This window comes from Lasioglossum baleicum, chromosome 15, assembly GCF_051020765.1.
Source record: "Lasioglossum baleicum chromosome 15, iyLasBale1, whole genome shotgun sequence".
Classification (NCBI taxonomy): domain Eukaryota; kingdom Metazoa; phylum Arthropoda; class Insecta; order Hymenoptera; family Halictidae; genus Lasioglossum; species Lasioglossum baleicum.
The window spans coordinates 11476465-11495054 of NC_134943.1; the positions used below are offsets into that span (position 1 = coordinate 11476465).

At 41.0% G+C, this 18590-nt stretch overlaps 2 protein-coding genes across 7 annotated transcripts in view; both read right to left on the reverse strand.

The window, feature by feature from the left end:
• Nmnat (nicotinamide mononucleotide adenylyltransferase) overlaps positions 1-18403 on the reverse strand; it is a 38746-nt gene extending 20343 nt beyond the window's left edge. The window contains exons 1-6 of one of the 6 annotated variants that reach the window (XM_076439701.1): positions 14492-15025; positions 13749-14155; positions 13569-13670; positions 13174-13340; positions 11638-11995; positions 5118-5257 (exon numbers count right to left, since the gene is read on the reverse strand). In XM_076439701.1, coding sequence (XP_076295816.1) covers positions 5228-5257; positions 11638-11995; positions 13174-13340; positions 13569-13670; positions 13749-14155; positions 14492-14819 — 1392 coding nt within the window. In that variant the 5' untranslated portion in view covers positions 14820-15025 and the 3' untranslated portion in view covers positions 5118-5227. Of the gene's footprint in view, positions 1-5116; positions 5258-8018; positions 11996-13173; positions 13341-13568; positions 13671-13748; positions 14156-14491; positions 16202-18015 lie in introns of those variants that run through there. The other 5 variants (XM_076439703.1, XM_076439700.1, XM_076439699.1 and 2 more) reach the window with 5 other exon arrangements.
• LOC143216561 (uncharacterized) lies at positions 167-7866 on the reverse strand. The gene has a single exon (XM_076439725.1). The coding sequence runs from the start codon at positions 5337-5339 to the stop codon at positions 4974-4976; it is 366 nt and encodes a 121-aa protein (XP_076295840.1). The 5' UTR covers positions 5340-7866; the 3' UTR covers positions 167-4973.
• Positions 18404-18590: the final 187 nt, after the last annotated feature.

An 18590-nucleotide genomic window follows, 5' to 3' on the forward strand; every position in this document is an offset into this window, starting at 1 on the left:
GTGGGACATACGTCACATCGATCATCGATCATCTGGGACAATAATGTCTTTGCGAACGCGGCTAAAAGTAACGCGAGCACTTCCGGGATGGGGGTTCAAATCAAAAGGTAGGAACGCTGTATCCGAACAGCCATTGCTGTAACAATACAGTCGTGTAATATAATACTTGGAAAATCCAGCGTACGGACACGCGAAATAAATTCATCACGAATCTTAGAATTATCTGGCACTTAGGTGAAAGACTGCAGGGAAATTAATCGGACAATGTTGCGGTAGTTCCTTTCCCTCTCTCTCTCTCTCTCTCTCTGCTAGACTACTATTTATTAGCCAGCTATGCAAATTGCTAACGTTCAATTCATTGCAACGGATGGAATTACACAACGCTATTGTCAAGCGAAAATAGGTGGAAATTAACCTTTGCAATCCAATTATTCTGTTCCGCGAGACGCGTCGGAAGTGTACTAGAATACACGTGTAATTAAGTCGACAACTAATTCAACATTTGTACGAAAGTATCGGAGATTTTGGTATTCGTACATCGGAAATAAATCATCGTTCTTCAGACGTTAGCGTCTCAGCGCCATAATGGCGACCTGAATGCATGGTGTACATTTTCATTAATATCGTTACGATGTTCTGGAGGTATATAAAAACGCAACAAAATTTTTGAAAATTTGACAAGATGTAATTCTTACTAAATTAATGCAATTACCAAAGTTTGGGTTCGATTCACTGCACTGTTTAAGAATTATAGCAACTTACTTAAAGCTTGCACATTTTAACACGTCTTGTTATGGAGAATTCATAAAATTGCACTTCAAATCTTATTTAAACCTTGAAAAAACGCAACTGGAAACTGCAAAAAAAGATACACTCAAAAACAAAAATATATTCATGAATGGCTTTCATTGCCAATATACATATTGATGGATTTCGAATTTCTTGTACTTTCGTCTCCCATTGTACCTCCAGAACATCCTTAAAGCAGACAAATATAACAAAAATATCTGAAACATTAAGGAATATTCCTAACATAAAAGTAATAGTCTGTGGATTTTCAGGTGAAATACAAAATTGCCTGCGTGAACTAGTTCTTTGTAAGTAAAAACAAATTCTAGACGATTTTCACTTCTCCATAAAATGTCGAAAACCTTTGATCTTCGATTCCCGATTGAAACAGTTCGATCTCGAAAATTCAATTCAAGAAGACTTGGAATGCAAAGAGTTAACGCAACTCGAAAACTATAGCTCGAAAGAAAGAGTTGTTCTAACAAGTAGCTCCTTAATCAATAGTGTGCCGATGTTGGTACGTAATCGCCGGTCACAGGTAAGACGAAATCACGATAAAAAAATATTCAAATTCGGTGGATCACGCCTGAAATTCTTCACGGTTTCCGCGCGCGTCGAACGAAAACGATCATACTCTCGATCACGCTACTCTCATCCTCTCTTTTCCAAATGTATACAAAATATGTATTGCTTAATATTCTTTTTTTGATTTCTTTTTATAGTATCTCTCTATCTCTCTCATTCTCTCATTCTCTCTTTCGTTACGTCCTCACCAACTACGAAACGCGATTTCCGTTCGCTTATCGCTGAATCATTAGCAAAATTACATACCGCGAGACTCTGCGCAATACACACACGCTGCAACTAGGATTGCAACCTGCCGGGGCTATTGCAAAATTGAACAGCAGATACGGCACGCAACGGACTAAAGTGCAATTGATAACGCGGATGAGACTGAACAGTCGCCGAAAAACCGAGATCTAGTATGTCGATCACGAAAACCACTTAATCGCTAATTCCTTATTGTACTGTATGGAGAAAAATGTGTTCAAACGGTTTAAAAACGCGAATAATTGAATTAACCCCTTGCCGTATCATTTTCTCTATAGTTACAATGATTAAAGTAAAGAAAATTTATAGGTTTTGTATGGCTACATTTATGTTAATGCTTAAACATTGATTACAAGAGAACCAAATTTTATTTCATTTAAGAAGAAACAAGAAAATGAAAACAAGAAAGAAGAAAAGAAAATTTATAGTTTTTGTATGGCTACATTTATGTTAATGCTGAAACATCGATTACAAGCGAATCAAATTTTATTTCATTTAAGAAGTAACTTGATAAAATACGGCAAGGGGTTAATGAAAGATTAAAATAATGAATCGACTAAATGAAAATCAGGAGGCATCGATGATCTCGATGCTGTCGTTTCAGATTGACGCTGAAGTATGCGGACAGTTACGTTGGGAATAAATTAAAACGATCTAATGATAAATTATGTGACAATTTTAATAAGAGGGATTTACGATAGTTCTATGTGACGAAAGTGACTCAAGGTAATCAAGTTACGTGGCTCACCCTAAAGAACGAAACTGAAACGCGCTGTTTCAAATTGATAGTTACAATTCTGTCTCGCGTTGAATTGGACAGGTACGTTCGAGTGTTCCCCATACAGTAAAAACAGAGTGATTGGTAACTGTCACGTGCCAGACATCAGAATTCCTTTGAGTAACAAACTAGGTGTTGTTCGACAAGCTTCTGAGCACAGAAAGTGGACTAACGTTAAAATGCAAGACATGTCATTAATTATTTATGCCACAAAAAATATACGAAGAATGCACAGAGATTAGGCGAAACATTTCAATTGATCGTGATACTAATATATGCGTCATAACTAGACTGCGGATTTTATGCATTTGTGATAAAAATGGGTAAGCACAATTTAATGCAGTCGACATATTAAAAAGATTTAAAGAGATCTAATCCAATTTAAAGACATCAGCGTATCGGTTTCAGCCTAATCAAGTAATTAAAAGAAAAAATAAATTTTTATTTCACTTCTGTGTCTTGCAATCAAACATTTTTTATTTTGCATAGAGATCCCCAGTCTAATCATAACATTGATATACTCATTAAGTGTTTTCAGATCTCAACGTTAGCAGACTCACACTGTATCTGTATAAAAAGAATAAAATGTTTCCCTGTAAATGAAGCAGTGCCGGGGAGATTGTTTACTGGATGATTGTTTATCGTATATTGTTAAAAATGTTACTAGGAATGGTACCCAAGATCTGATGTGTGCAAATGCTGTACGATATGTTTATTGTACCGTTCAATTATTTATTTATTAAGCACGTAAAGCTCCAAATATCTAGAATCATGAGAATGATTGAAAACGCTAAAGTATCAAGCACATTTTTGATGTTGATTCTTTTGTTGTAAAAGCTAGACTTTTCAACAAAATGCACGTTGTGAATGCACGCGAGACAAAGATTTTTAATTGCACATGGGCTAGGTACATTTTTATGTTTCATAATTACAATCCATTCTAATTAGAACGTTTCCAATAGAAAGTATAATGTTCTATGAACGAACATTCTTTCCTGCTATAAATGCATTCTGTGCTGATAGAAAGGAAGACTTTTACATAACTTTAATCGTACAACAATAACAGTCACGTGTATAATATAGTATGTGTCAAGAATCGTGTAAAACGTAACAAAACTTTGTAAGAAGGACAACTTACAATAATACAACTTAAATATACTTCAATTAATTTGATTTCGTCAAAGTTCCTTTGGAATTCAAAGTGACCTAGTAAAATTATAAAATAGAAACCTAGGACCTAATTCATTTAAACTCTATATTCCTCGTTCCTGTAACAACAGAAGAGAATTAAACAATTTAAGCTGAGTCCTGACTTATTCAAAGACAACCGAAGCAGACAGTATACGCATACCATATGACACTTGAAATCTCTGCATGAATCACCTAAAATATGCAACGAAAATGTAAAAGGGTAATTCCATGCCAAATCGATCAACTTTTTGCAGGCACCATCGTCGATTTTGTTCTAAATGAAATATGTTGTAGTCCATGTGAAATTATGGGAGGTTTAAGTCATCATTTTGCCGATTTCGAATTTTTTTAGAAATGGCAGGCCTTTGAAGTTTTCAATTTTGCCCATTTTGCCGAAAACGGGCCTCACTTACGAATTTTTATCTCAGGAACTGTCTGTCCGATTGAGCTACATTTTTTTTTTGTTTTATTCGGAAAGGATTGGGCTATTGCAAAATAATTTTTTCAACCTCGAAAATCAACTGTATATTGTCGAAAAATTTAAACAAATTCTTTTTTTACGTTTTCTTCGATGAGAGGCTACAGTGATTTTGTTATACAGTTGATTGGTTACTAATATTGTTCTCGAAGTATAAATAGGGTTATTTAATTTCTCGAGACCAGCGGTATAGACAATGAATAATAGAGCGGTGCGATCGACTCGCCTCTACCTGAATTGGGGATACACGGCGTCCTTGACCAGCTCATTGTGACGCCAATTTTTATGGCTCCATCTGTTTCAAGGACTCATTTAAAGGAAACTTCAAGGAATATAGCCATATTTTTTTCAAAATTTAAATCACTCTGGCCTCTCATCGAAAAAAAGGAAAAAAAAAGAATTTGTTTAAATTTTTAACATTATAAAGTTGATTTTCGAGGTTGAAAAAATTATTTTGTAATAGCCCAATCCTTTCCGAATAAAACAAAAAAAATGTAGTTCTATCGGACAAACAGTTCCTGAGATAAAAATTTGTAAGAGAGGCCCGATTTTGTCAAAATGGGCAAAAATTGAAAACTTCGAAGGTCTGCCATTTCTAAAAAAATTCGAAACCGGCAAAATGATGACTTAAACCCTGCCTAATTTCACATGGACTACAACATATTTCATTCAAAACAAAATCGATTTGGCATGGAATGACCCAAAAGATCCAAAGTCTCCCGAGAGAAAGAAGGTGATCGATAAATCGTTAATCAGTGTTCCGATTGATTCGGACCTAATTGCTGCTTCTGTAGAAGAAGTAGGCACTCGACAGAGTTATGGTCCAGCAGGGGTGGACGAATTTCGTGAGGAACGGGTATCAACGAGGTTCCCCAGCACTGCGTTCGACTAATGAAAACAGAAATCCTAGTCGCGGCTGTTTGCACGGTTAATCAACCGTTTCTCGCGGATACTAAAGCTTTGGATATTCTCGTAGGCGTGTACGTTCTTGTTGTTGTTGATGTAGCTGTCGATGTTGTTGCTGTTAGCCGTGCTGCTAACGCGGCTGGCGGCGTTACTATCGCGATTGTTAGTAGCGGTATTAGAACGTTTAGCAGTAAGGCAGGGGCCGCATCGGATTGGCATGGGTCGAGCAGCAACGAGACAGTCAACTATCTGTCTTACAGTAGGCATGCAGGTTTTGCTGTACCCTGGAAAACACATATCACATGCTCCATCAGAACCGAGCCACACATCGACTTCTATCACGCCATCGAATTCCTTCATTTTCATTTCCGAACGTCCATCCTCCTTCTTCTAACAAATTCCAACTTCGGCAAGGTCTGGGTTATGCGAAATAAAAATTCTCCGAGTCAAAAAAGAATTTCGGCAAGTTAGAAATAATTCAAACATTTTCATTCATTCCGAATTTCTACTAACATCTCAGCCTCTGGTCTTACTTACTAGCCTCGATTAGTATGATTAGCGTAGGCGTGTTATTAGGCCTTGCGATGCGGCTACGATATTAGAAAAAAAGAGAACGGTGTAATAATACTTTTAAGAAATTTCGAATTTCCTATACAGTCCCAGACCTGCGCACAAAAATTTTCTCCGCAAACACAGTTTTTCTTGGGACACAGCGAGTGCATGATAGAAGTCGCGATGGCCAAACACGTTTCACATGTCCCGCGAAATAATGTAAAATAGAGACACAAAGTAACGAGTATACAGGAGTAGAAAAAGAAGCGGAATTGGTCGAAAAAGATACAAGGGCGGCCTAATGCCGGTTCAGTCTCACTCAGGAAGCACTTTGCGAATTAACCCTTTGCGGTCGAAGGCCGGGATACCTCCAGGTTACCATGATTATCGTCAGCGACTGTCTCATCTCGACAATTCTTCGAGCGTCGACATTCGAGCAAAAATAAATAACACATGTAGTTACTTCTATCGAATTGAAAAATCTGTTTTAACCCATGGCACTTGCGCTACAATTTAACAACGATCGTCGGAAAATGTCCAACGGATGAGGAAGACAATACGATTGTACATTGACGGCAATTCAATCTCGATCAATAAAGATACCGACGTTCACGCGCAAAAATTGAACTTTTCTGAATGGCTCGCGAGAGATCCAAGATGGCGTCCAACGGGTTAAACAGAACGGCGTCCCCAAAGGGTTAAGCGTACAATGTCGTCAGCTTGAGCATTTACTCGCCACCATCGTCTATCTACGTCACTATACAATGACAAAGAAGAGCGGACAGAGTTTGTATAAGGGTGAACAAATAAGACTTGCGGTACCAATGCTAAGAAAACAATGGGGTAACGGCAGAGGGTGTGGGGGTTGGTTTATGGGCGGGCGGATTGTTAAAAGAAGACAACCTTCTGAAAAATTAGACAAAAAAACAAGGAGTCGCTTCGCTGATAAGTCATTCCCAGTGAACATGATGCTCCTCGAACGTCTCATTCCCCGGCAGAACAATAGAAATTAGGCACTAGAACAGAGGTGTACGCCTAAGAAGCTCAGCCATAACTCGAAAACACAACGATTCAATTCCATTGCACCTAAGCGTAACCGCGAATCCCGACGGAGTTTCTTTTTTCTCAGCCTCGGTGTGAAATGTGTAAAGTACACGGAAAAAACAGTGAAAGCATTCGCGGAGTTTTACTTGCGGAAGTACTCGTGTTCCGCGAGATAACGAACAATAGTCATCACTGGACTGCGGATCTTCATGCAATTATGGCTTTTGGAAATTTTCGAAAAATGCTGGGATAGAAAATACGACAGGAATTATTTCAGATCTACAAAGTCTACTACCAAATCCTCTTCTACAAAAATTGCAAATGGTAAAATAACAATATTCTGGCATCGATGGGAAGCAGTAGTTAAATAAAAATTCATTTCATCCCTTAATAGTCTTCTCACGTTCGAAACAACATAACAAAGCTATTAGATTTTCTTTTTTCTTCACCGTTTTATATTTCACCCAGCTAATTTCTTGATAAACGCGTACAAACCCGCAGTCTAGTCATCACAGTTAGATGCATTGGAGGCTCGGCCGTGAGAACAATAATCGCCGCAAGGGATTTCTCAAGCCAGATTCATGACAGAGGCGCATGACACCGTGCAACAGGAGTACAAAATACAAAGGAAAGAGAGACTTTTATCAAACTTCCATACTTACGGGAAGAGGCGGCGATCGTTTCGAGCGATTCGCTCCTTTCGGCGGGGACAGATGCTAGAGCGTTTGTAACAAACACACACACACACACTTACTCTGTCGCAACTGATCTTAATAAGCAATCTCAATGTCTCCGATCCACATAATCTCAGCCTCCGAATTTACAAAGCACGCGGCAGACTATGAATGAAAGTGACGATACCGTTTTGAGCAACACCGTGTAGAGAAAAATATGAAATACTAATTGTCAATGGAATGAAAATGAGTCACTTGTACTTCAATGATATGTGCACACTGTGCGAACATTAAATTCCTCCAGTATCTCGTAGGGGAAACAACATTTTCCCCAGATTGTCGCGCTCGGCCACGCCCACGCAGCTCCGCCACGCCCACTGATTCGATTCTATATAAATTCGACTCTTTTCGTGTACAAACGCTCGCGCAACTGTCCTCCCAAGATCGCTGAGCAAACGTAGTGGATCGAATCGACGAGTTTGAATCCCCGTCTCTCCCCGCCAGTTTTCTAAGAAAGTCTACAGCCCGGGACGCTTCGACTTCATGAAATTAAAGGGCCCGGTGCTTTGAACCAACGCTCGGATTTACTTACTCGCGACGGCTAAGTTTCAAAGGCTACGCCCCCTCGACCCAGCCGCGCGCCTTGCTCCCCGTTGCGATCTTAGTTCGAAGCTCCTCAGGCGCGTTCCATACTCGCTATTCGTGGCGCCTAGGAGAACTATGGCTGCCACGGGGAGCGAGACGCGCGGCTGGGTCGAGGGGGCGTAGCCTCCGAAACTCGGCCGTCGCGAGTAAATAAATCCGGGCGCTGCTTTGAACGATCGTAAGTGTCGGCGGTTTAAAAAACTATGGTGATATGGCGGTCGACGGAGTACAAAACCCGATCTGGAAAAGTATAAAAGCAATTGGCACGTTTCGAATGAAAGTCAGTTTGGCAGATCGTACGCGACGACGAAATTAACGGACGCTTGTTTTTCCCTGATCGATGTACCGCAGCCCGTCGTGTATCGCTTACATAATAGAATATATTTAATTGAAACGATCTTCCGTAGTATTGACACGTTATTAGGATTGTCTTGATAATGCACCGCCCCCTGTGCGTGTCCGTGCGTTGCAAAGAACTCGAATGGAACACGTACCACGTGTTCGAAACGAATTCGAGCATCCTCGAGTGTTTTCTTTGCAACGCACGCGTCAAACGACTCGTATCGGTTAATTACGGTTGAACAGTGGCGGCTCTTAGATTAATTCGTTACTCATCAACGCGGTTATTATATATTATATCATATTCGTTCTTTTCCTGCGCTCTCTAAAAGGAGTTTTACAAAGGCCTGTGTTCCTGTATGCATATTATAATTAGAACTCTTCCTATTTACGACGATCAACGTGCGGCATAATAATTACGCTCCGAGATTCCCGTTTCTCTTCTCGTCGCGCGAAACACGATCTCACACCACTGGAGGTCGCGTTCCAGGATCGTATCCCGTGTTTCCGGTTAATTAATTTAGTTGGCGCGCCTGCTATCAACGCAGCGGCCAGAAAAGTTTGATAAAAATCCAAGCGATTTCATCGACAGAACAAAGACGAAGTTACATTTCCCTATTTTCTTTTGATCAGCGGAGAGATCAATTTTTATCTACATTTAGCTTGTTACAAGACGCGGAATAAGAATGTGGAATAGGTTCGAAGATTGTAAAAATTCTTCTACGGAAAGACACTGTCAGATCACCAGCCGCGACCTCTAGAGGCATGATCGAATATAATCTATGAGCAGGATTAATGGTAACATCTTGGCATCTCCGTCGCTCGTCAAGAGCCGGTTCTCCTCTGAGCCGAACGCGTATCGACAAATACATATACGTATTCCTTAGCTATTCTAATCATACGTGAAAAATCTTGTATCTCTTGAAGGCGATAGGTTACCGGTCACCACAAGAGGCTAAAGTTTGCGAGTGACCTAAACGAGAGTTCCAGCTAATTTGTGTCACATATATTTAACTCTGTTCGAACTAGCATGAGCGGTTTCCTCAGACCAGAAAATCCGTTGATTTTCCATCAGACAATTACAGAGCGGTTTCCTTCTCGCTGATTATCTTAATACCGTACTTCGTCAGGATCATCTTCACTGTTTCGTTGTCTCTGATCTTCGGCTTTTCCGTCCAATCGACAGGATCTTGGATCTCCTCCTCTCTATCCAAGCCTTCCATCAGGGAGTCCAGATTATCGGCGGACGAGACAACGTATCTGACGTTGTCCGCGGACCTCTGCAGGGACTTGCATCTTCTGGAACTCTTCGGGGCACGTATGTTGTCCGCGGAGCCGATCAGCTTGCTGTTCTTAGTCCTGAGCACCTTGTCGTTGCTTTTCGACGACACTTTGACCACCTGAAGATTGTCCACCGACGAATAACGTCTCTTATCCTGAACAACGTTCGCTGAATCCTCCGGCTTCTTCTTCAACAAGGAAGCCTTGCGGCCGATCCTTCTGGTGCCACTAGTTAGGATCTCTATCTCGTCTTTCGGGAAGTACCTCTCTCTCGTCTTCTTCTTGATCACGCCAGCCTCGGATAATGTAAAGGAAGACAGGTGCTTCTCCTTATCAGGCCGAACCAATTTCTCCGATTGTGGACCGCTGGGTAAACCACAGTTCTCTATCTCGAAACTATCCTCCTCCAGAGTTGTGTCAGTCAGAGTTGTGCTGTCGGTGATTCTGGATCTTTTGGGAAGACTTCTAGAGGAAGACTCGGGTATCCGGCTGTGTTCACTGGGATCCCTCGGAGGGAAGATTTCCTGGTCAGGGTTGTACGTGGTACAAACCTCGCCGCAGATCTCGCAAACCTCGCAGAGCTGGTCGCACTCGCAAACTGGCAGCCTTCTATCCAGAGCGTCGGTGGACTCCTGCAGGTTCCAGGAGCTGCAGATGTCGCACTCCGTCGAATCCTCGTCCGCGATTGAACTGCAAGTGGATCGCAGGGTGTAGAAGTTGTCCTGACTAGGGCTAGCGATCCCCTCTTCAGTTCTCAAGGACATCTCGTTCACGTAGCAACAGACCGAGCAGAACTCGTCGGTCTGCATGTCCAGCTCGTTGGCCGTGATCAGCTGAGACGTGCTGTCCGCTTTCGAAGGATCCTCGTAGCACGGCTCCTGGACCTTCTTGATCGACTCGTAGCTCTTCGACTTTTTCGAGAACACTTCGTTCGGCTTCGATCGCCGCCTGGACGTCGTTCTCGAATCGCTGCTGGCGATCACAGAGTCCAAACTACCTTTCAATGGCGTGTAATACTGTGTCATCGACGAATCCATCTTTGATCTATCGTCGCTAGACTCGTAGGTCTTGGAAGCGCTACTGGATTTTTGGGATCGAGAAGTTCTCCCATCCCGTCTGGGACTCTTCGTCCTGGAAGAAACCTTTGAAGAAGCGTCCGAGACCGTTTTATAGAAAGTTTCCTCGGACTGTGTATACGAATCGGTGCTCTTCTTCTCTGCATCGTGTTCATCTGTGTCTACCTTCTCTGTCTCCTCGCTACAGACTCGCATCGGACCGTTTTTGGTCTTCCTAGGACTCTTCCGGGAGTTCACCACAGACTTAAGATACTTACCATCGATCTCAGGGTTCACGTCCAGCTTGGACGTCTCGTCAGAGCCCGGCTGATCCTCCGGCGCCGGCTCCACGACCTCCAGAGGATCGTCCACGATCTCCTGGATCTTGACGGTGCTCTCGTCGCTGATCGACGAAGCCACGGGTGACTGCATCAACAATACCTTATCTATACTCCCATCAGACTCACCCTTGTATATCGTAATCTCTCCTTTACCGTGCACCGCGTTCTCGTCCAGGATCAGAGTGGCGCTCTCTTTCTCGAAGGGATTGTGGATCATGGCGCTAACTAGCACCAGGACCTGAGTATTGGCACATTTTACAGTATCGTTCGGGAAACTCTCCCGGAACTCGATACTTTCCTGGTGACCGGTTTGCTTGTCATTCGGAGCATCGTCCTTATCCTGATCGTGGACCTCGTCGTCCAGCGAGGCGTCCAAGCCGTACCGCGTCAGTCTGTAATCCTCTTTGTCTACGCTGAAGTCGGACAACGCGCACTCGTGACGGCCGCTGTCATCTACAGACACTGGCAGGCCCGAGGACGACACCGAAGACTTCCGGTCCGGATCTTTGCCAACGGTGAGACCTTCCATGTCGTCCTCGGGCTCTGTTCGAGGTTTACAATCGTCTAAACTGTCTCTAGACTCGGCTAGCTCGGTTTTAGGGACGGGTTTCGCAGTTTCCTCGATTTTCGACGAGGTGGCGGCGCTCGGGGACGCCTGTTCTACCTGACTGGACCGTGGCTGGACTCTAACGACCTTCTTTCTGCCTCTCTTATCATCGTCAACGAAACCTACCTCGTCGAGGATCTGCGACTCGCCGGTTTCGGTGGCGATGATCTGTTTTGCGAGACCTGGGTACGCGGCCTTCGCAGTGGTTAAGTGCTTGCCGTTACCGTTCTCCGCGACTAAGGCGTTTATGAACTTTTCACGGGCCTCATCGAGGCCCACGTGCCGCGTCGAACCCGTCTGAACGCCGCTAGCGTTCTGCAGGTTCTTACGCAGCACCGCGTCCGGCACGTCGATGGATATTATTTCGATCGGACTCGGGGATTCCATGGTTACGTCGCTAGGCGACGGCGTGAGAAAGGTGCTTTGGTACTTGGAGTCAATGGTCAAGTAATTGTTCGCGTTCGGCGAGGTCAGTTCCAACTTACTTCATTGTCCAAGAGTGGCAGCGTGAAAAACAAGACACTATGTTTTATTTGGCACTGGGTAAAATCTCGGTGCACTGTACACCCGATTCAGGCACAAAGGATTCGGTACTCAATTCTATTCGTTTTGGGCATTCTGGACAGCACAGTTCAAAATTATACAGTTCATTTACACATTTTGATGGCTGTCTTAAGGGTTACAGTGTCCCTTCAGAAGTGTTCTATATTTTTATGTTAAATTTACGGGAATGGGAATTTTGTACCTTTATCCGTGAATCGGTATCTTAATTGTGATATTCAATGTTGAGAGGGTATCGTGATTTTGCAATTTCAAATATCCTGGGTAACTCTTTCGGAATCGAAGTTTTTGTTACATTCCGAGGTAGATTGATTGAAATGATGATACCCTCTCGCAATTACTACAGAAGCAAAATGCAGTGTAAAGAATATAAAATAACGTGATTGCGAAAATTTATTCGTAATTACAGCAGTGAAAAATTGATTCTTGAGACTCGATATACATAACATGGAAGACTCTTAGACTAGACTATTATCTATCACTGTATAACATAGGATACTTTAACCCTTTTAAGATTCAATAAATTCTTATGTATTACGAAAACCGCGGTTATTAAACATTCAAAAACTTTGGCCGTAACTCTATCGCTTTCCAAAATATTAAAAAAAAAATTGTTTTAAGTACTAGATTGTAAGCAAGATGAATTGTTTAATTGTATATTCTTTTTTAAGAAATGTATTTATACCGTTTGGAATGTATGTCTATTAAGAAACGTATACTCTCTTAATATTTTATTCTATTTCTTAAAACATTCATTCACAAAATTGTATATTTAAATACATCTCCTGCTGGTTTCTTTTATTATTATAGTACGAATTGTACATTCGTACAATTTTCAAAAGGTGTTATACCGATTATTGAGTGCTAAAAGGGTTAATTTTTTATCACAAAATATACAAGTTATATCACTTTGTGTAACAGCTTTACATACTCTAAACTCACCAACTACGTGGAATATGAGTGCTATAAAAATATATATATACACTTCTCATTCAAAATATGTAAAAATAAAGTCTTGTGTATATATCTACTGGAAGATATGCTATTAAATGGTCACTAGTTAATTGAACTACCATTTTTGTTAAATTATGTCAGACTCACATTGTGGACGCCGACGTCTTCGCATCGTAAATCCCATGCTTATAGACATAATCGATCACAGCATCTTGTAGGAGATATCTGACACTCTCGCCTCGTTTTAGTGCCCTTCGTATTCTAGTTGAGCTAACTTCGTTTGGAATCCATTCTGTTACTATGTATATATTATGCTGCACAGAAAGTAACAAATATCATTTAGCAACACGCAGAATCTATGCGACAGCAACTATTTAATAATTATTAGGTTGGAGGGAAAGTTCTGTCGTATTTTAAGTAAGCAGGTAATTTTTCTTGTAAATCAAAAACACATGTTGCCAGTGAATATCATTGAATAATATTAATCATATTTTAGTTTTCTTTAAAATACGACGGAACATTCCTTCCAACGTAATACTTACCATATGCCTGGAAAGGATGTCCGAGTCGTATATAAACTTGTTAGGATTCGATCCCTCCCGGGTAATAACTACGAGACCATGTTCGCCAACTATTGCGTCAATCTGCGAATAAAGATAACACAGTTAGAATACAATAACATCTATTAAATCAAGACTAATCTTCCAAACATAAGAGCTTACATCTTCCTCAGCCCAAAGATCGTAGGTACCGAAGCTTTCCAACAAATCAGCTCCACAGAGCAATTTGATTTGAATAGGAGTACGATCAGGACTGTTCTTCACATTTTCCGGTATCCACTCCAAATCCTCGGTCGGTATAAGATTCAAATTATTCGGATCGAATAAAACAGAGTTCAACAGATTCTGGTGATGCTGTAAAGAAATCCTAGTTTTCGTCCATCCGTTCTGCCTGGTCTCCCAATTGCTCAAACGAATCCAGTCGCTGTTTTGTAAGGCCAGTCTGAGCATAGCGCATCTGTGAGTGGCGCTAGCTAGTTCTTTCTTAGCGTACGCATCGTGTACAGGAGTTATAACACCGCCAAGCACAATGTGCGTTCCCATTCGATGTAGATGATCTCTGGCAATTTCTGAAAACATTTCATGAACGCTTAACCTCACTTTCCGTCTACGTCTCTACATAGGATAAGTGTGATTCGTTTAAAATCTGTAAATTTTCAAAAACATAGAGGAAAGCGTAGTATCGTCGATGGACGAAGATCCATGAGGATCTTGAAATTTCGAATAGTTTAAACATAGACGATTACGTCAATCGCGATTGTTTACACGGTGTTATCTAAGTGACATCTCGTTTAACCGATTAACAACGATGACTACGGTGATATTCGAGGTCGTGGTCATGTATAAATCAGAGGCCTCGCTGTTTACGTAAAGATTCAGTATCGATTACGATAATATATATGTACCAAACATTCTCAAGTGCATATTGGTCGGAGGGTTATAACTGCCACACGACATAAGAATAACACGCGTTGGTGCCATTTCTTCTTCTGCTACGCTGCATGTGCTGTCACAGTCTCCCTTCGACCGACTATTCTTCCTTTTTGAAATGTTGTGCAGACGGAACACCGAACATTCGCGTTCACGCGTAATAACACCAGACAAATTGTTACACGAACCACAGAAACGATCAAACACACGGGACGACCTGCACACTGGCTGACGTTTCAGCCATACTTGAAACGGCGGTACCACGTCAGTCAACTGAGAGACTTTTCTCAACACAATCATCATCGATCACACTCAAAATTCCTCCAGCCTCCTGCATTGTTTATTTTTACTAATTATCACACGCAGCACTGCTCGAGTCAATTTTTACCGTTTATTCACGACTCTCAATTGTTCATTTGACGCACGTTGCAGCCTTTGAAACGGCTTTTTAGTCATTCTTAATTTATCGATATTCTGTGGAATTCATTTCGATCGATTTGTCACCGAAATTTATTGGTAAATAATCAGTGAAATTCAGGGAATTTTTATACTATAAATACAATTGTAATAGAAGTAAGAATGATAGAATATTGCCAGTAACAGACGGGAAACTTTGATAATTAATGAATAAATCAAAATTAGCAACTAGACGGTTGATCTTTATGCAAAATAAAAATTTTCTACCTGATTTGTAACAAACTGGAGTGAAACAGAAATTTATTTTCTTTCTTGATATGCTTATTCATTTTTGTCATAAACGCATAAAATCCGCTGTCAATTATTAACCTACCACACAATTAATTGTATGGCCACGTGTATATCCTATTATCGTGGATATTTAGTTAGACTCTTTAATTAAAAGGCTCTAGTTTAGAGCTCACTGTCCTTAGAGTTTCTCAGTTGAAAAACTTTCGAACGCTGCAAACGAGAGATGTAACTTGCGAAAATAAAACGCAATTAGGCGACCGTTCTTGGAGTTTGTTTTCCATTTAATTTTTGCGAGCAATGCGGTCGTGGGAGTTTTAGAGTTCGTCGCTTGCTGAAGTCTTTTCGTTTCTAGAGCTGACGTGGCTCTAATTATAATTGTCCGAGCAAGTATACGAAAAAAGTTGAAGCTAACTATGACAGAACAATGACAGAAACTTGTCATTGGCGTGACCTCTGAAATGCGGGATTAATGAGCAGCGTCGTTTAACAAATTCTCGTTTGCGCTTTACACAATTCCTTGACAAGAACTACCGCGAGTTCCGAGCGTTAAAATTGCAATTATCGTCAAAATTAATGGTAGTACTTCATAGAACACGTATGTATATTTCAATAATCCAGCGTAATTATCGTCGAAGTTTCGGAAACGATCGTTCTAGGAATTTGATGCTAGTTCGAATATTTCAGGAAGCTACTTAAATGAATGGAACTAAAGGTGTGGTTCGAAAATTTAGTTAAGTACTTCCGAGATAAGAGGATTCGGAACAGACTGAGAAAGTCGATGGGTTTTAGTAAAATTTCGCTCGAATCCAGGGTAGTTACAACTTTTCGGTACCTTGTTAGTTCTCTTTTGTTTTAATACCTCTCTAAGCATTTTTAGAAAGCTGTTACATTTTATATTCGCTGGCAAATTCACAAATTCGAAATAGTAGAATTCGAAAATAGTATTTTAAATAGTAAATAGTAAATAGTCATATTTATTTTAAAGTACGCGTGTACAACTTTGAAAATAAAATATTTTATTTGATACTGTAATATGTGAAAATCAAATGTTTTATTTGATGCAGTAATTTTTGAAAATAAAATAATTTATTTGAGGCAGTAATTATTTTGAAAATAGTATTTTATTTGAAGAATATTGAAAATATTTGTATTTTTTGTCTTTATTTTCAATTACAATTTTAAATATTATTGTACACAATACATTTATGAATGTAAATCGTTTCTTAACGATAAGATAGATTGTATGTTTATGCGGTTTCTCAGAGTATTATAACAATGCAAAAAGTAGAATATTTTATTTTGTGTTTCAGATTGTTAAAATAGAAATATTTTATTTCGTGGATCAAATTGTTGACATAGAAATATTTTATTTTGAGGTTCAGATTGTTAAAATAGAAATATTTTATTTTCGTAATTCTATATCTTATTTAAAATACTATTTTCTTTAAGCAAAATAAAATCTAAAATATTAAATAGTATTCCAAATATTTTTTTCGCCAAATTATGCCCACAGTGAATAGAATTTCATATTGCGACTCGAGAATCAAAAATTTAATTTGATGTAGCTGTAATCGTGTGGTGAAGAGCTCGCGAGGGATGGTGTACGCAACCCTCGAAAATGAGTTTGAAAAATCGGGGGTAAGTGGGGAAAGTTGGCGGGCAAAAATCTAACGTAATTAAAACTTCGCGAATAGTGCCGCGTCCGCAAACTTCATCGCCTGACCGACATTTGGTAAGCCTTGTAAATTCCCGGGTCCCTGAAATACTTGAAGTTTTATCAATCTCAACGGAATGTTATAGGCTGGCTGACGAAATTCGCTGAACTAGTGCAAAGAGAGATAGAGAGTGCGGCAGAGTGTGTGTGTGTGAGAGAGAGAGAGAGGGAGAAGTCGATTCTACACAGTTTGTAATTAGCAGGGTGCGCAGCAACGCGTGCTTCACCACGGTTACGCCATTTTGAATCTACTGTGTCTCCGCGAGCCTGTCCTCGAAACAAGTAGAATGACGTCACATCTTTGCTACCCTGTTTGCCACCTTGTTCATCCACCCTCGCCTCGTCGATTCGACACGCCCGCTCTCTCGCTGTTACGTTCCCGAGAGCACTCGATTTCCAGATTTTTATTGCGCCCCGTGTCGTTGACATTCTTTTGGCTTTACACGGAGAAACCGAGCCAGAGACGCAGAACATTTTTGCTTCGCGGCACAATGGCCGAATGTGGATGCTTTCTTGCGATTGAAGTCCCGTTTTTGTTCGAGTCGCTTGTGCTTCCTGTTTCAGCTTTCATATCGCTTCCTCTCTTTATCTTCTCCTTCTCTCTCTCTCTCTCTCTCTCTCTCTCTCTCTCTCTCTCTCTCTCTCTCTCTCTCTCTCTCTCTCTCTCTCTCTCTCTTTTCTCACTGTGCCTCGCGAACGCAGTTTTTCGGCAGCAGTTGAAATGCTGCTTCAACTGCGCGCGGCAGTTGACTTCACCGAAGTAATCATAAAAGATTGTACGCTCCATTCCGCCGAGAATGAGACCCGAAGTTTTCACCAGAAGTAAAAAGGGTTTCCCGCTGATTGGGTTCGAAAGGGTTGATGAACTCGCGTTTTTAGGGGAATATGTTAACATACATTTCGCAGATTTACATCCGCAGGGGATGGACACGCGAATTTATATCTGCCAGAAAGAAGTATGGAATTTTGTAAATAATTTAGTAAATATCTTATTAATAGGGATAATAATTCTTGGATCATTAAGAACCTTGTTATTTTCAATAATTAAGCAGGAAACGATATAACGGATACTTTTACCTTAGCATCTCTCGACTGCTGCCGACCCACTTCCCGAAGCGGCGGATCCATCGGCGAGCATTAATCTGCGCGGATCCGTGATCAGGGTCTCGACAAATTAGCGTCTTTGTGTTTCGGCTGGGGAAAAAGTGGGGGGTCTTGTGCCGGTGTAATTTTTGCCACAGGTAAGAAATCAATACTCTGATACGGCCATAAATCCACAAGATGGCGACGGAACCGCGCGTATCGCGTTTCATCTTTCCGCGGCTGCGGGGATGGGAGGGCGCGTCAAATGAAATCGACATGCACGTGAAAGATAACTTATCTCTGCGACGTATAGAATCTATGCTGCGACGTAACGATCCAGGGATTCGTTTCAGCTTTCGGGAACGATCTCTCTCGCCTCAACACGGAGATGACGTCGGCTGTATCAGAAAGGAGTGGGAGGGATGCAAAATAAAAATAAAATTAAAAAGGGAGCGCGTGGAATCGAACATTGCGTGTCTCGTTCGGGAAAGGAAAACCGGACAGAAAGGAGCGGGAGGCACAAGAGAGCGAACACGGTTCAATAATACACAAATTTTATTTTATTCATT